The 15,523-nt window shown below is 45.8% G+C and overlaps 1 protein-coding gene across 1 annotated transcript in view; it reads left to right on the forward strand.

Moving 5' to 3' along the window:
* rab28 (RAB28, member RAS oncogene family) overlaps positions 1-15,523 on the forward strand; it is a 337,454-nt gene that overhangs the window by 275,375 nt on the left and 46,556 nt on the right. The window contains exon 6 of the mRNA XM_070861390.1: positions 7,220-7,297. Within this exon, the coding sequence (XP_070717491.1) occupies positions 7,220-7,297 (78 nt within the window). The remainder of the gene's footprint in view (positions 1-7,219; positions 7,298-15,523) is intronic.

A 15,523-nucleotide genomic window follows, 5' to 3' on the forward strand; every position in this document is an offset into this window, starting at 1 on the left:
AAATCGGCACTGCTGGTGCCAGTGATTTCCCCCACAACGCCAACACGGGGAAATCGGATGCATTCCTGCTGGCGGACTTTGGACAGCCACAGGTTTCGCGTACGCAGTCGGGTAGGCCCTACCATGTGCTGCTCTGCCAAACGCTGAATCAATCATATTTACAGTACTTGCCGAGTTTCAATTTTTCACTGCTATCTGCTTTAGACTTCTATCCATCGTTATGCATGACTGAGCGATCGTGATGGCCTTGTTCAAGTCCAACGTCTCCACTGCCAGTAGTTTACGCAGGATCACCTCGTGGTTGATGCAGATTACAAAGAAGTCCCGCAGCATGTCTGCCAACACAGCCCCGAACTTACACGGTCCCGCTAGATGTCTGAGGTCGGCAACGAATTCCGCCGCATTCTGGCCCTCTGAGCAAATGTGCGTATAAAATCTGTATCTTGAGATGATGATGCCTTTGTCTGGCTTAAGGTGGTCCTGAACCAGTGTACACAATTCTTCATATGTCTTCTCTGTTGGACTCACAGGCAGGAGTAGATTCTTTATCAGATCATAAATTTTTGAACCGCAAACCGTGAGGAACACCGCCCGGCGCTGATCTGCGTCGCCGACCTCCCCCATTTTGTTGGCCATGAAGAACTGGCTTAAACGGCTCACAAAGTCTGCCCGAACTTCTTCCACAAATCGCTCCAACAATCCAATTGTGCTCATTTTTACATGCAAAGGTTCTTGTTGCCTCGTCGCCAAATGTTGTGTATGCAATAACTATTAGACTGAGTACTGTTTAACTACAAGAGGTATGATCTTGGCTCTGCTTTATTAAGGCCCAAAGTGAGTAATATACAAAATGGCTGGCCTTTTATACTTGGGGTGCACACACGTGCAGTCATCTAGTGACGTCATCTAGTGGCTAGTGATCCCAAAAGTACATACATGACAGAGCACAATTCGAATATCGGGCCTGAATTTACGGTCGGAGGCTTCCCGTGGTTGGATGCCTACCAACGGCAACAAATCTACGAACTTACCTGATGACTCTGGATCCACGGAGACTCCCACTCCTGGGCCTTTATGCATGGTCATGCGTATCCCAGGGGCGCAGGTGGTTCACAAGCACTCCTGGGATCATGTGTGCTGGCCCAACAAATGGATGAATGTGGATCACATAATAAACACATCTACATAACAAAAAAATGAAACAATACATATTTAAAATTAATTAAAATACAATGGGGCCGAAATTGGTCAATGTACCACCCCCTACCGCCAGCGTACCACCCAAAAATGCGATTTTGGCCAAAAACACTACATACCGCTGACCTACTGCTCGGCGGAATATTCATCATTGACATACCGCCGAGCGGTATGCACACTGTCCGCCATGCAGGACTGCCTGCATACCGCCCAAAAAGTCCGATTTTCATCGCATACCGCCCACATACCACTGGAGCTGCATACCGTCCTGGAAAAGGTGGTTTTACGCGATGTTAAGTGGGCGGAGTGCATGGATCCGCCTTTTTGGAAATCGGAAACTGTCAGCTGAAGAAGCAGCTCTCTATTTCTGAGGTGAACAGTGATTTTACAGCGTGATTTTGATTGGGAAAGGTAGTGAGTAACTTATTAAGATGGATAGGCATTTTAGTTATATTTTTTTCAAGAATGGGGCCTGTATTATCTCAGCCTCTATTGCTGACAACCTGTCTAATGGAGGAACCAGATGTGAGGAAGTATATTCAGCATAGTTATAAGGGTAAAGAAAGAGCCAAAGGTGGGCAACGGAAACGCTACAAGGACATCCTCAAAGCCTCCCTGATAAAGTGCAATATCCCCATTGACACCTGGGTGTCCCTGGCCCAAGACCGCCCTAAGTGGAGGAAATGCATCCTAGAGGGCGCTGAGCACCTCGAGTCTCATTGGCGAGAGCATGCAGAAATCAAGCGCAGGCAGCGGAAAGTGCGTGCGGCAAACCAGTCACACCCACCCCTTCCCTCAACGTCTATTTGTCCCACCTGTGACAGAGTCTATAGCTCTCGTAATGGACTGTTCAGCCACCAAAGAACTCACTTCAGGAGCGGAAGCAAGTCTTCTTCGATTCCGAGGGACTGCCTATGATGATGCCGATGATGGTGAAGGGTAATGGAAGAGGTCGCAGAATGATAATGAGGAGGAGGAGGAGGCCTTGGGCATGGACCTCCCCATGTTGATATCAAGCCGGCGTGCAGCACTGCACCCCAAGTGGCGTTGCTGTCATTGGGGAGGGTGTCAGACATTGCAGGCACAATAAATGGGGCATCAGGAGAAGCTCACGATGTAGAAGGTGAGGCTTCAGGGCGGAAAGATGATGTCAGCTCTCCACTCTCAGGTGCTATCGACCTGACTACTATGGCACGGGGGGGTTCTGCGCCATGTCCCGATCCCGTCGATTGCCGCATGGCTTCGATGGCATCAGCGGCCCGCTCCATACGCAACCTTTCCTCCGACTGCTGCTCTGACAGAGCCACAATGTTTGTGGTTATTGTAGTCATGTCCATGAGCAGCTCTTGACCTATGTCTACGCTGGCCTGTGACAGACGCACCATGTGCTGGTACACGCCTACAGCAACCGACCTTGCCTGCACCAACCTCCGTCGCTGCAGCAAAGGTGCTGCAACACTGGGGGTGCCTTGCTGCACACAGGCTTGGTTCGACAGAATCAGAGGAGCCATTGGGGAATCCCCTGAATACAGACTCGATGGTGGAGGATGTTCCAGCTGGCCCACATGGAACAGGTGTATCCTCCTCCGTCTCCACCCACACCTCCACCTCCACTGGTTGCCAGATTAGCGGCTCTTCCTCTTCCTCTTCGTCTTCCTCATCTCTGCCAGCGGTAAAGTCAGGAGATGCCAGAGGTGGATGCAATGCGTCTGTCGTCTGTGTCGCTGTGGTCTGAATCATCCGAGTCTGGAAGTACAAAACAACATTTAAAAAAGCTTGGCACCAGGGGAGGGGTCAGGGTTACATTAGTACATAGTATAGTGACTTATCGCAGTCTTACTTAAATGTCCACTACTGCTACAGTACTGCATTTCATATCTCAGACAGACAATACATATATGCATTGTGTTACATGCCCCCAACATTGCAGTACATCACATAAGGCCAACATTACAGTGCAATACATTTACATTACATTACATCAGGTCAACATTGCAGTTACATTACATGACATGCGAGGACCACAACACAGACTGCATTTTATTCAACTTATCATCTTGTGTGAGTGGGTCAGCTCCAATGCCGGTGGTGGCACAGCTGCTATCCCCAACCAGGGACAGGGCACAGATCTCAATGTCAGTAAGAGGCTCCTGGATTGTGGGTCCTCCCGCCGTGTGACGCTGATTGGCTGCCATTGCAGATATCATCTTCTACAGAAAGTAAAGTAAAGTAAATCAAAGTAAAAATCTTCAATCCACTTAACATCGCACAGACACACACACACATAAAAAAAGCACTGCATTGATCCTATTGTCATTGCCTGAAAAACACAAATACATCGCCATAACCTTACGATAAATAACATCATCCGTGTGACACTGAACCTACATTTACCTGATACATAGCACATGGGAGGGGGGGGGTGCATAAATAAAATCATTACTTACTCTTGCTACCCTCACCAGGTCGTTCCACCTCTTACGACACCTTTCCCCGGTGCGTACCATCGTACTTTTAGAGGACACAGCCTCTCCGATCTCGTCCCATATTCAGTTATACTCCTTTGGTGGGGGGGCTTTCCAGGACCACCTATGGTTAGCTCGGAATACCTCTCTTTTATGTGCTCCAGAAGGTAACTCCTTCTCGATGTTCCTGCGCTTGGATGTCTTTTTTAACACTGTCATAATCTTTGTATTTGTATGATTTTTGCTTTGTTAAATATCGCTTCTTAGTCTTCAAACTGAAGATTTATTAGTTGGTCGGAATATACTTGGTATTTTTCAAGTAACTGCCCATCAACTAGCTTACCGCTTCTTCTCACTCTCTCGCCCTCCTCTTCAACTCACTGCACATGCATGGGTGACCTCTGACCCCCCCCCACAAATCATGGGTAAAACACTTGTATAAAAAAAATGGAAAAACAAAAAATTTGCACATTCGCAGTTCCGTGCGGCACCGCCCATTGAGGAGATAGTCACATACTGCCCAATGCAGACCGGCGACATACCGGCGAAAAAATTTTGATCAATTTTGTCCTCTTCGGTTTTGGCGGTATGCCGGCGGTGTGAAATGACGTACCACTGGCATACTGCCGAGAAATGGGCAGACCTTACACAATTTCGGGCCCCATGTAATTAAAGATTTTTTTTTAAATTTGGGGGAATTTTTAAAACAATGTTTTAAGGTGACTAAAAATAACCTTAACTTATTTTACAGGTGATTTATTGGCCTGAAAATTGCGCTTGGAGGCTTCCTGCAGGCAACCGAATTTTTTTTGACAAAAATACCTGGTGGTCCCAGAGGAGCGTAGAATTGTTCTTCAAGGCCTAGTTGTGCAGTCCAGCGTAAGGGCCCATGTCTTCCAGGAGCGTATGCATATCCTGGGATCACATGGGCCTGGACCACCAATAGCAATGTAGTATTCTCATTCACAGTATGAGAGCTCTGAGCTCCCATTAATATCAATGAGAATACCCCAAATCAAATAAAACACAAACATAAATAAAAAAACACAAATTTTTTAAAATTAATAGAAATTGCATTAAATTAAATGCTTTAGAGACAAATTTATATTTTTTTGAAATGTTTAAAAAAATATTTTAATAGTGTTAAAAATAAACTTACCTTCATAGACAGAATTTTTGATATAAAAATAAGTACAGGTACAACGTCTCAAATCCAGCTGTCCAAAAATCGGAATTGTCCAAAAACCGGACATTTTTGAGGCTGCCAAGATGGCGACATCGGGCCGTGAGGAACGAGGAAACTGATAAAAACCGGTAAAAAACCGCAGCTCCAGGGGGCCACAGGCGGCGAGAATCAGCGGGAAATGGTGGGCGGCAGACGGTGGGGAGCGGCGGGATTCGGCGGGTGGCAAGGATCGGTGGATCAGCCGGCAGCAAGGAGCGGAGGATCGGTTAGCGGCGAGGAGTGCCAACAGCGAGGTCCAAAATCCGAAAAAATCCAAAAACCGGCACAGTCTCGGTCTCGAGATTGCCAGATTTCAGACATTGTACCTGTAATAACATTTAATTTTTCTATGTTTTAAAACTCGTGAGCTGGTAAAAGCAGGTGTAAAAGTTTGAAGGACATTCGCTTGGCAAGAGTTGGGCAAATAGCCCAAATCTCCGCCCGTGACTATCCTTCTCCCAGGGATGTGTGCAGTCTGTTAGACATTTTGTTGCAATGCGCATGCACTGAGAACCGGCATTTGCGAGGCCTCTTCGGGTGCCTGCGCACATGGTACGCACCCGGAGAGGCTGCAATTTTCCAGCCAATATTTCAATAATTGAAAAAAATATATATTTTTATATTCATTTAAACTCTTACGCTGGTAAAAGCAGGCCCAGGCGTAAGAATTTCACGGGCATTCGCTGGGCAGTGGTTGGGCACTCTCGACTCGCGAATGCCCGGGGATGCGGATGATTCATCACAGATTGCAAGTTCCGGGATTTCGCGCAAGCGCTTTGTACGCGAAAACCCGGAACTTGCGTGAAATACGGGCCATTATTAATAGTGCTCAGTTGTATAGGTGATTGTAGCTGTAATATCTCACTTACTATACATAGACAAAATCAGAGTTGTTGAGCAAGATAAACAAATTCTTTAGTTTGCTTTTTAGTAATCAACATTGGTTGTCTTTTACTATTAACTTGTGTTGATTTCCTGCAATGCAACTGGAACAGCCAATTTTGTTTTTAAAAACCACCTTTGTGGAACCCTCCAGCTAAACAAACTTAAATGTTTTTTTATGCCAGCATCATGTGTAGCAATGATCTCATGGGATCTTAGAAACCAAATTATAATTCACTTATAAGAAGGTACATTGAACAGCACTTGCATTATGCTGCATCAAATAGTATTTTACGGGCTATACCAGTTTCTAAAGTCAGGGAGAATATACTTCAGTGCAACTTGCAATTACAGGTTCAACGTCCCGAAACCGGAATTCCGAAAACCGGAATTATCCGAAAACCGGACATTTTGCGCATCGCAGATGGAGTCGTCTGGAATTATTGTCCGAAAATCTGACGTTTTTGAGGCAGCCAAGATGGCGATATCGGACAACGAGGGACGAGGAAACCAGTAAAAAGCGCAGCGCCGCGGGCGGCAAAGAGAAGCGACGGGAATCAGCGAGCGGAGGAGTGGTTTGAAGCGGCGAGGAGCGGAGGATCGCCGGAAATTGGCGAGGAGCTGCGTGAATCAGTGAGCAGCGTGAATTGGCAAGCAACATTAATCAGCAAGAAGCGGTGTGAATCGGCGAGCGGCGAGGAGCAGAGTATCGGCGAGTGGCGAGCAGCGGAGGAATGGCGTGAATCGGCGAGCGGCGAGGAGCAGAGGATCGGTGAGTGGCGAGCAGCGGAGGAATGGTGTGAATCGGCGAGCGGCGAGGAGCAGAGTATCGGCGAGTGGCGAGCAGCGGAGGAATGGCGTGAATCGGCGAGCGGCGAGGAGCAGAGGATAGGCGAGTGGCGAGCAGCGGAGGAATGGCGTGAATCGGCGAGCGGCGAGGAGCAGAGGATCGGCGAGTGGCGAGCAGCGGAGGAATGGCGTGAATCGGCGAGCGGCGAGGAGCGGAGGAGCGCCGGGCGGTGAGGTCCGAAATCCGGAAAAATCTGAAATCCGGCACAGAATTGGCTCCGAGGATTACGGATTTCAGACTATTGATTTTCTTGTCTGAAATATGACAAAACCCAAAAACCGACATGGATTCAATCCCGAGGATTCCGGATTTCAGACGTTGTACCTGTACTTTTTTCAACCTGGTCCCAGAAAAGTACAATTTTAATTGTTCTTTCAACTTTTTATTTATGATTTTTTTATTGTGATTTTCATCATTTCAGTTAGGACTTGGAGAAAATACTTGATAAATAAAATACAGCACTGTACATCACAACTTTTGAATATGGGTAGATCTAGTTTAAATGTTTACTGTTGGAGAAAAAAAGGATAAATCTGGTTATTTTTGACAGCTGCATATGTTTGCTAGTTTCTGATCATTTAATCTGTGCTCTTTTTGCAGGTCTTCCTCTGTTTTCAAAGGTTTGCTGCTGACATAATTGGTATCAAGCTAAATAAAGCAGAGATCGAACAATCACAGGTATTGTAAAGTCACTGCCAAATAAATTGGATTATCTAATCAGTAATTTGTTAATTGAATTAAACATATTGCTTTCCCTCGGGGTTTATAATTCTAGTAAAGATTTAATAAAGAAATTATTTATTATGTAATTTTTGGTGAACATAAAAATACTGAAGTGCTATTCCAGAATTTAATTAGTCAAGGTTAGAGTGCATCTATGAAAAATAAACTTCAGGCAGTTACTATCCATTGGTGTAGTCATTATCATAAACAAAAGCTGTTTTTTTTCCTTGTGTCCACTGAAATAAATGGTGATATCAATTCTGTTTTAAACACACCATACACAAATTGGAGCTAAACTACCCATTGCTGTCTGCTGGCACAAATCTTAAAAAAAAACAAATTAAATAGCAAACTAAACGGTACAAATCCCTATATTTCTGCATATTTGTTCTTGGGATGTAAGCAAGATTGCATTTATTGGCTGTTATAACATACATGTATTCAAAGCCGTAAGACATCTTGGAATTCAGCAAGGTTGGTGAACTGTTTAATCTTGCTCTTGCAGTTAATTATGTTGTGCTCAATTTTCTCCAATGCTGTTTTTTGGCGTACTTCAAGAGTTAGGCCCATTATTTTGGGCCCCGACTGCTCCAAAAAAATAACGAGCAAGTTTCCCTATTCTATTTTTTGAAATTGGTGCCGCGCAGCTTGTCCTTGAGCTTTGGGGGATGGAGCCTAATGTCTGCGCTGAAAACATAGAGACATAGAAACATAGAAAATAGGTGAAGAAGTAGGCCATTCAGCCCTTCGAGCCTGCACCACCATTCAATAAGATCATGGCTGATCATTCACCTCAGTACCCCTTTCCCGCTTTCTCTCCATACCCCTTGATCCCTTTAGCCGTAAGGGCCATATCTAACCCTCTCTTGAATATATCCAATGAACTGGCATCAACAACTCTCTGCGGTAGGGAATTCCACAGGTTAACAACTCTCTGAGTGAAGAGGTTTCTCCTCATCTCAGTCCTAAATGGCTTACCCCTTATCCTTAGATTATGTCACCTGGTTCTGGACTTCCCCAACATCGGGAACATTCTTCCTGCATCTAACCTGTCCAGTCCCGTCAGAATTTTATATGTCTCTATGAAATCCCCTCTCATCCTTCTAAACTCCAGTGAATACAGGCCCAGTCGATCCGGTCTCTCCTTATATGTCAGTCCTGCCATCCCGGGCATCAGTCTGGTGAACCTTCGCTGCACTCCCTCAATAGCAAGAATGTCCTTCCTCAGATTAGGAGACCAAAACTGAACACAATATTCCAGGTGAGGCCTCACTAAGGCCCTGTACAACTGCAGTAAGACCTCCCTGCTCCTATACTCAAATCCCCTAGCTATGAAGGCCAACATACCGTTTGCCTTCTTCACCGCCTGCTGTACCTGCATGCCAACTTTCAATGACTGATGTACCATGACACCCAGGTCTCGTTGCACCTCCCCTTTTCCTAATCTGCCGCCATTCAGATAATATTCAGTCTTCATGTTTTTGCCACCAAAGTGGATAACCTCACATTTATCCACATTATACTGCATCTGCCACGTGTTTGCCCACTCACCTAACTTGTCCAAGTCACCCTGCAGCCTTTTAGCATCCTCCTCACAGCTCACACTGCCACCCAGCTTAGTGTCATCTGCAAACTTGGAGATATTACACTCAATTCCCTCATTTAAATAATTAATGTATATTGCAAATAGCTGGGGTGCCAGCACTGAGCCCTGCAGCACCCCACTAGTCACTGCCTGCCATTCTGAAAAGGACCTGTTTATCCCGACTCTCTGCTTCCTGTCCGCCAACCAGTTATCTATCCACGTCAGTACACTACCCCCAATACCATGTGCTTTAATTTTGCACACCAATCTCTTGTGTAGGATCTTGTCAAAAGCCTTTTGAAAGTCCAAATACACCACATCCACTGGTTCTACTCTACAAGTTACATCCTCAAAAAATTCTAGATTTGTCAAGCAGGATTTCTCTTTCATAAATCCATGCTGACTTGGACCGATCCCGTCACTGCTTTCCAACTGTGCTGCTATTTCATCTTTAATAATTGACTCCAACATTTTTCCCACTATCGATGTCAGGCTAACTGGTCTATAATTACCCATTTTCTCTCTCCCTCCCTTCTTAAAAAGTGGTGTTACATTAGTTACCCTCCAGTCCATAGGAACTGATCCAGAGTCGATGGACTGTTGGAAAACGATCACCAATGCATCCACTACTTCTAGGGCTACTTCCTTAAGTACTCTGACATGCAGACCATCAGGCCCTGGGGATTTATCGGCCTTCAATCCCATCAATTTTCCATACACAATTTCCCGCCTAATAAGGATTTCCTTCAGTTCTTCCTTCTCACTAGACCCTCGGTCCCTTAGTATTTCCGGAAGGTTATTTGTGTCTTCCTTCATGAAGACAGAACCAAAGTATTTGTTTAACTGGTCCGCCATTTCTTTATTCCCCATTATAAATTCACCTGAATCTGACTGCAAGGGACCTACGTTTGTTTTCACTAATCTTTTTCTCTTCACATATCTCTAAAAGCTTTTGCAGTCAGTTTTTATATTCCCAGCAAGCTTCCTCTCATACTCTATTTTCACCCTCCTACTTAAATGCTTTGTCCTCCTCTGCTGTATTATAAAATTCTCCCAGTCCTCAAGTTTGCTGCTTTTTCTGGCCAATTTATATGCCTCTTCCTTGGATTTAACACTATCCTTAATTTCCCTTGTTAGCCACGGTTGAGCCATCTTCCCAGTTTTACTTTTACTCCAGACAGGGGTACAACGATGCCCCTCCTACTGCGCATGCACGAAAAAACAAAGGATGTTTTTGACGTGATTGCTATGAGCACGCATGCCCAGTACAGCTCCCGGTCTGCATTCGGCCATTTTCAAAGATCCAGTTGTGACTGAGAACTTGAATTCTCATTGGAAAAATCGGAGCTGCAATACTATATGCAACGTGGCTCAAGGACCAAGAATTTCTTACAGGATGAAGTGGAGGCACTAGTTACTGTAATTGAGGCCAGGTGGTACGAGCTGGACACCAGCAGAGGTCACATAAAAGTTTCACCAAAATAAATGAAGAAACACTGAGACCAACTTGCAGAAGATTTCTGTGCAATGGTGACCACCCTGCGTCTGGAGGCCAGTTCAAAAAGAAGTGGCAGGACCTTGGTCAAGTAGTTAGTGTAAGTAATATTTTCATTTATTTACTGGAATTGCAATTGTAAATGTGACCATCTGTATATGTCCCACCCAGCAGAAAGACATCCTTTATAAAAAGTTATATTTTCATCTTTGCAGAGGAAGGTGGCACACAACAAAAGGGTAAGAACTCGAACAGGAGGAGGCCCAGCAAATCTGCACCCACTGACACCCTTGGAAGAGAGAGTCGCTGCTTTGATGAGTCCTGCCTGGAGAAAAGCAACTACCACTGCACAAGCTGAGCCCACACTCGAGGGGGAGAATATGTCCTGCAAATTCCACAGTCTGGCTTTCCTAAATGTTGAATATTGCATGGGCTAGCCATGCTTCGGTTCATAGGGATGTCTCCGTCAGCTGCGCTTCAGTTGATGCAATGTGTTATCATTCATCGTGATTCTTCAAATGAGCCTGCTGCCTGCACTGTGTGAGCCTACTCATGCCACCCAGCCCCCTCCACTGCTGCAAACCATTTTTCTGTTCTGTTATATTTTGCAGAACTTGAGGCCAACCCTGACGATGCAGAAGAAGATTCAGACGCAGATGAGCCTGAAGAGGAGAACATTTTTCCAATCCCACCTTCCAGACCAAGAGCATGGGGGTGAGAGGGAGGTGATGGATGAAGCCCCCACTGTTGTACTCACTCTGGAGGAGGTGCCCATTGAGGTGCCAGCCACTTTCCTGAGTGGTACGAGTGTTGTTGGGACATTCCATGGTCTCCCACTGTCCAAGGCTGCGGGTCCCAGTGGGGGCATAGCCAGGGCCCCACCGTCCGTGCTGCAGATCCCAGTGGGATGCAGTGAGGCACACCCAGGGCCCCACCGTCTGAGACTGCGGGTCCCAATGGGATGCAACGAGGCACACACAGGGCCCCACCGTCCGAGCTGCAGGTTCCAGTCGGATTTAGCGAGGCACACCAGGGTGAGGAGGGAAAGGAGAGCTCGACAGCGCTCTCCTGAGGTGCATGATCGAACAGATGTTGTTCATATGATGGCAATGAGTGCGAAGAGCACTGACCATAGCCGATCACTCCTGGACACTATCAGTGGGGTGGGTGATGAGGTATCGGGACTGTCGGGAGAGGTAACAACACTCTCACGAGAAATGAGAACACTGTCCAGGAACATGAGGGAGGGAATGTCACAGGTAGCTGATGCGCTGTCAATGAACATGAGGGAGGGAATGTTGCAGATAGTTGAAACACTGTCGGTGAACATGAGGAGGAAAGGTTGCAGGTAGTTGACACACTGTTGGTCAAGATGAGGGAGAGAATGTCACAGGTAGCCAATACACTGTCAGCGAACATGAGGGAGGGAATACTGGAGGTAGTTGAGACACTGCCAGGGCATATGAGGGAGGGAATGTCGGAGTTAGCTGCTGCAATAAGGGAACATGCCCAGACCCTGTGCCCATTGACAGAATCAACTGCCACACCCACTCCAATTCCCAGACCAGCCTTTAAAGAGGCCCACGCCGGGCCTTCCACATTACCGCCTGCTCCTCTGCCCCCCACCCCCCCCATCAAGAAGTGCGTATTACCCAAGATGTTCGAAAGAATAAGCCTGGTACCAACCCGAAAAACACTGCACCACCGCCTGTGGGCAGAGGTGGAGTCAACAAGACCAAAAGCAGCGGGCAGTCTTAGAATAAAGTAGAGGAGAGATGGGTGCAGCCTTTCTTTGCTGCTGTTGTAGTTGTTATTATTATTGTTGTTACTGTTGTAACTGTTCTCAACTTAAAAGTTTTTTGTAAGTTATGTAAATTTACAAGTTTAAAATTTGTAAGTGATCTTAAAGTTTTTAAGTGATCTTAGAGTTTGTAAGTGATCTTAACTGAAAACTTTGAAGTTTGATACAAGAATATTTTTATTAAAGTTACGTAGAAACAAGTGTTTGTTAAACTTTGTAATAAAATATATTTTAAATTATAACTGAATCATTTCCATTATTAACCCAACTTTTTGAAGTAAAGAAGAATCATTTCCATTATTTGTTCCAACACAACGTTATGGAACAGGTCCAAACAGTAAACATGGTCCATGTGGAACAGTTGCCACTGAGCCGTCAGGCAACAAAGCGTTCACAAAGCTGGCGCAAGGCTCAAGCAATCGTTAAAGGGGCACGACGGCCTGCCCTCCTCCGCCGTCGTGCTCCGGGTTCAGGTAGTTGCATGGCTTCCTCGCCCTCCTCCTCATCATCTGCATCATCCTCCTCATCTTCAGCCACTCTCACCTCAGGTGGGTTTTCTACTACCAGCTGCTGCTGCCTCATGATGGCGAATTTATGCGGCATGCAGCACACAACAGTGAACTGACCAACAATCTCACGGAAGTGTTGCAAGCAGCCTCCGAAATGGTCCAGGCAATGGAAACGCTGCTTCAAGATGCCAAATGTCCTCTCTATTATGCTGCGCGTCGCAATGTGCGACATGTTGTATTCCCGGCCAGCTTCCATCCGGGTTACGCATGAGCCAGTTGGCGAGGCCATACCCTTTGTCTCCCAGCAGCCAGTTCTGCCCTTCTGGCTGCTGCTGAAACATGGCAGATATAGAGCTCTTGTTTAGGATGAACGTATCATGGGTGCTCCCAGGGTATCTTACATCAACTGACATGATGCAATGCATGTCGTCACACACGAGCTGCACCTTAACGGAGTGGAAGCCTTTACTGTTCCTGTACATCTCAGAATCCTCCAAAGGTGCCCGCAAGGCGATGTGGGCACAATCAATGCAGCCCTGTACCTTTGGGAAGCCAGCAATCCTGGAGAAGCCCACAATCCTTTCACGCATTGCCTAGGCGGACATGGGGAACTTTATGTAGTCATTCCTTTGTGCACATGGTGCAGCAGTCACCTGCCGATTGCAGATGTGTTGCATGTTGAGAAATGGCGCACACATTCCCACTTGTGGCCTGGAACAATCCAGATGCATAGAATGAAAGTGCAGTTGTAACCTTCACTTCAACTGACAAAGCAGTCCTCCTGACACTTCTAGATTGCAGGTCTTCTTTTACTAACTCATAGATCTCGGTTACAATTTATTTGCGGAAACGCAGCCTTCTCACACAGTCTGCATCACTCAGGTGGAGGTATGAACGCCTGTCTCGATATACCCAACATGGATAAGGCCTCCTACCCATCATCCTACATGCTCTGAGGTTCCTCATGTGACGACGTCGAATCAATTGTCTCCTCCGCAGCACCATCATGCAGAAGACTTGCACGAGGTATGGCATTGTCCGTATTATCCCATGATTAAATCATACCTTTGCAAGAAGCTCAAAACAGCAGGACCATACCCAGGTCTGGCCAGCACAATGGGCTTGCTTAGATCAGAAGACCTCCCCCCCGGCTTCTTTTGATGCTGCTGCATAGTGTAAGCATTCTCATCCCTTCAGTTCGGCTTCCACCCCCCCCTCCCCCCGCCCCCCCCCCAACCCCCCAGGCTTCTTTTGAAGCCGAGCCCCTGTGTCCGGGCGAAGGACCGATTCTGCCGGCCGACGCTCCAACCCTCGAGCCTGGTTTGAAGACGTTCGGTGGTGGTGTAGCGCTTTGAAAAAATCCAAAATTAAAGAATTACATTAAACTTCCATTTTCTGCGTTTTAAGTTTGAAAAAAATTAGCTTCATGATGCATATTTAATGTGTTCTTGACTCCCTCCAAAACTTCGCCTAAAAACAATGGCGTCTTTCTGTGCCAATTTTTTGATTTGCGCTGGTTTTTCTTAAGTGCCCAGAAGGTTTCTTGGGAGTGGTCACATACGCCGTCCAAGGAGAAATGTAGGTTGGCCAAACTTGCATAAATGTGAAAAACTGCCGCAGACATCAGGTTACGATGCCAAAAATACGCCAACCATAACTAACCTAAAAAAATTGTAACTAACTGAGTTTTGAGTTACGTTGACGCACATTCTTTGGGGAAACTTGGGTTTTTAAATTTAGGCCAAAAACAGCAGTGCGTGCCAAAAAAGCAGCGCAAATCACTGGGATTAAGCCCGTTATCCCTAGCTCCTCATGTGTTGTGTGTTACAACCTTTTAATGCAACCTTGTGGATTATACTATACGTTAAGGCTTTAGTCTGACCCTGTAACATACAACAACAATAACCTGCATTTATATAGCCTTTTAACATAGTAAAATGCCCCAAGGCACTTCACAGGAGTGTTATCAAACAAAGTTTGGCACCATGCCACATAAGGATAGATTAAGACAGGTGACCAAAAGCTTGGTCAAATGTAGGTTTTAAGAAGCATCTTAAAGAAGGAGAAAGAGGCAGAGAGGTTTAGGGAGGGAATTGCAGAGCTTAGAGCTTAGGCAGCTGAAGTCACAGTCGCCAATGGTGGAGCGATTAAAATCGGAGATGCACAAGAGGTCAGAATTGGAGGAGCACAGATATCTCGGAGGGTTGTAGGGCTGGACAAGTTTACAAAGATAAGGAGGGGCAAGGCCATGCAGATATTTGAACATGAGAATGGAAACTTTGAAAATTGAAGCATTGCCGGACTGGGAGCCAAAGGCGGTCAGCAAGCACAGGGGTGATGGATGAATGGACTTAGATTGAAATAAATTCTGATATTCTGATGTTTAATCACAGGACATTGAAGTCACGTTTTTTATCATGAGAACTGAAATACTCACAGGGGCAAAATATTTAAAAAAATGATAAACAGGTCATGTTAACTGTACATGTAATATAATGACTAACACATTGTGACTGTAGTTCAAGGCCAACACATGTTTATACCAATGCAAGGCATATTTCAAATAAAATAGATGATCTAGAAGCATGTATGATATGGTAGCAATTATGGAGACCTAGCTGCAGCTTGGCAAATCTGGGAGCTAAATATAGCAGGAATACCGTGCCCATCTCTCTCCAACTTTAAATTTAACAGGTGTCAATTGTAACACAAATAAATTGCCCTTTAAAAAGCAGATTTAAACATGTGTGAAATAAACTCAGAACTATTCATTGGAGCACAGTAATGATTG

Source organism: Pristiophorus japonicus, chromosome 2 (assembly GCF_044704955.1).
Source record: "Pristiophorus japonicus isolate sPriJap1 chromosome 2, sPriJap1.hap1, whole genome shotgun sequence".
Taxonomy (NCBI): domain Eukaryota; kingdom Metazoa; phylum Chordata; class Chondrichthyes; family Pristiophoridae; genus Pristiophorus; species Pristiophorus japonicus.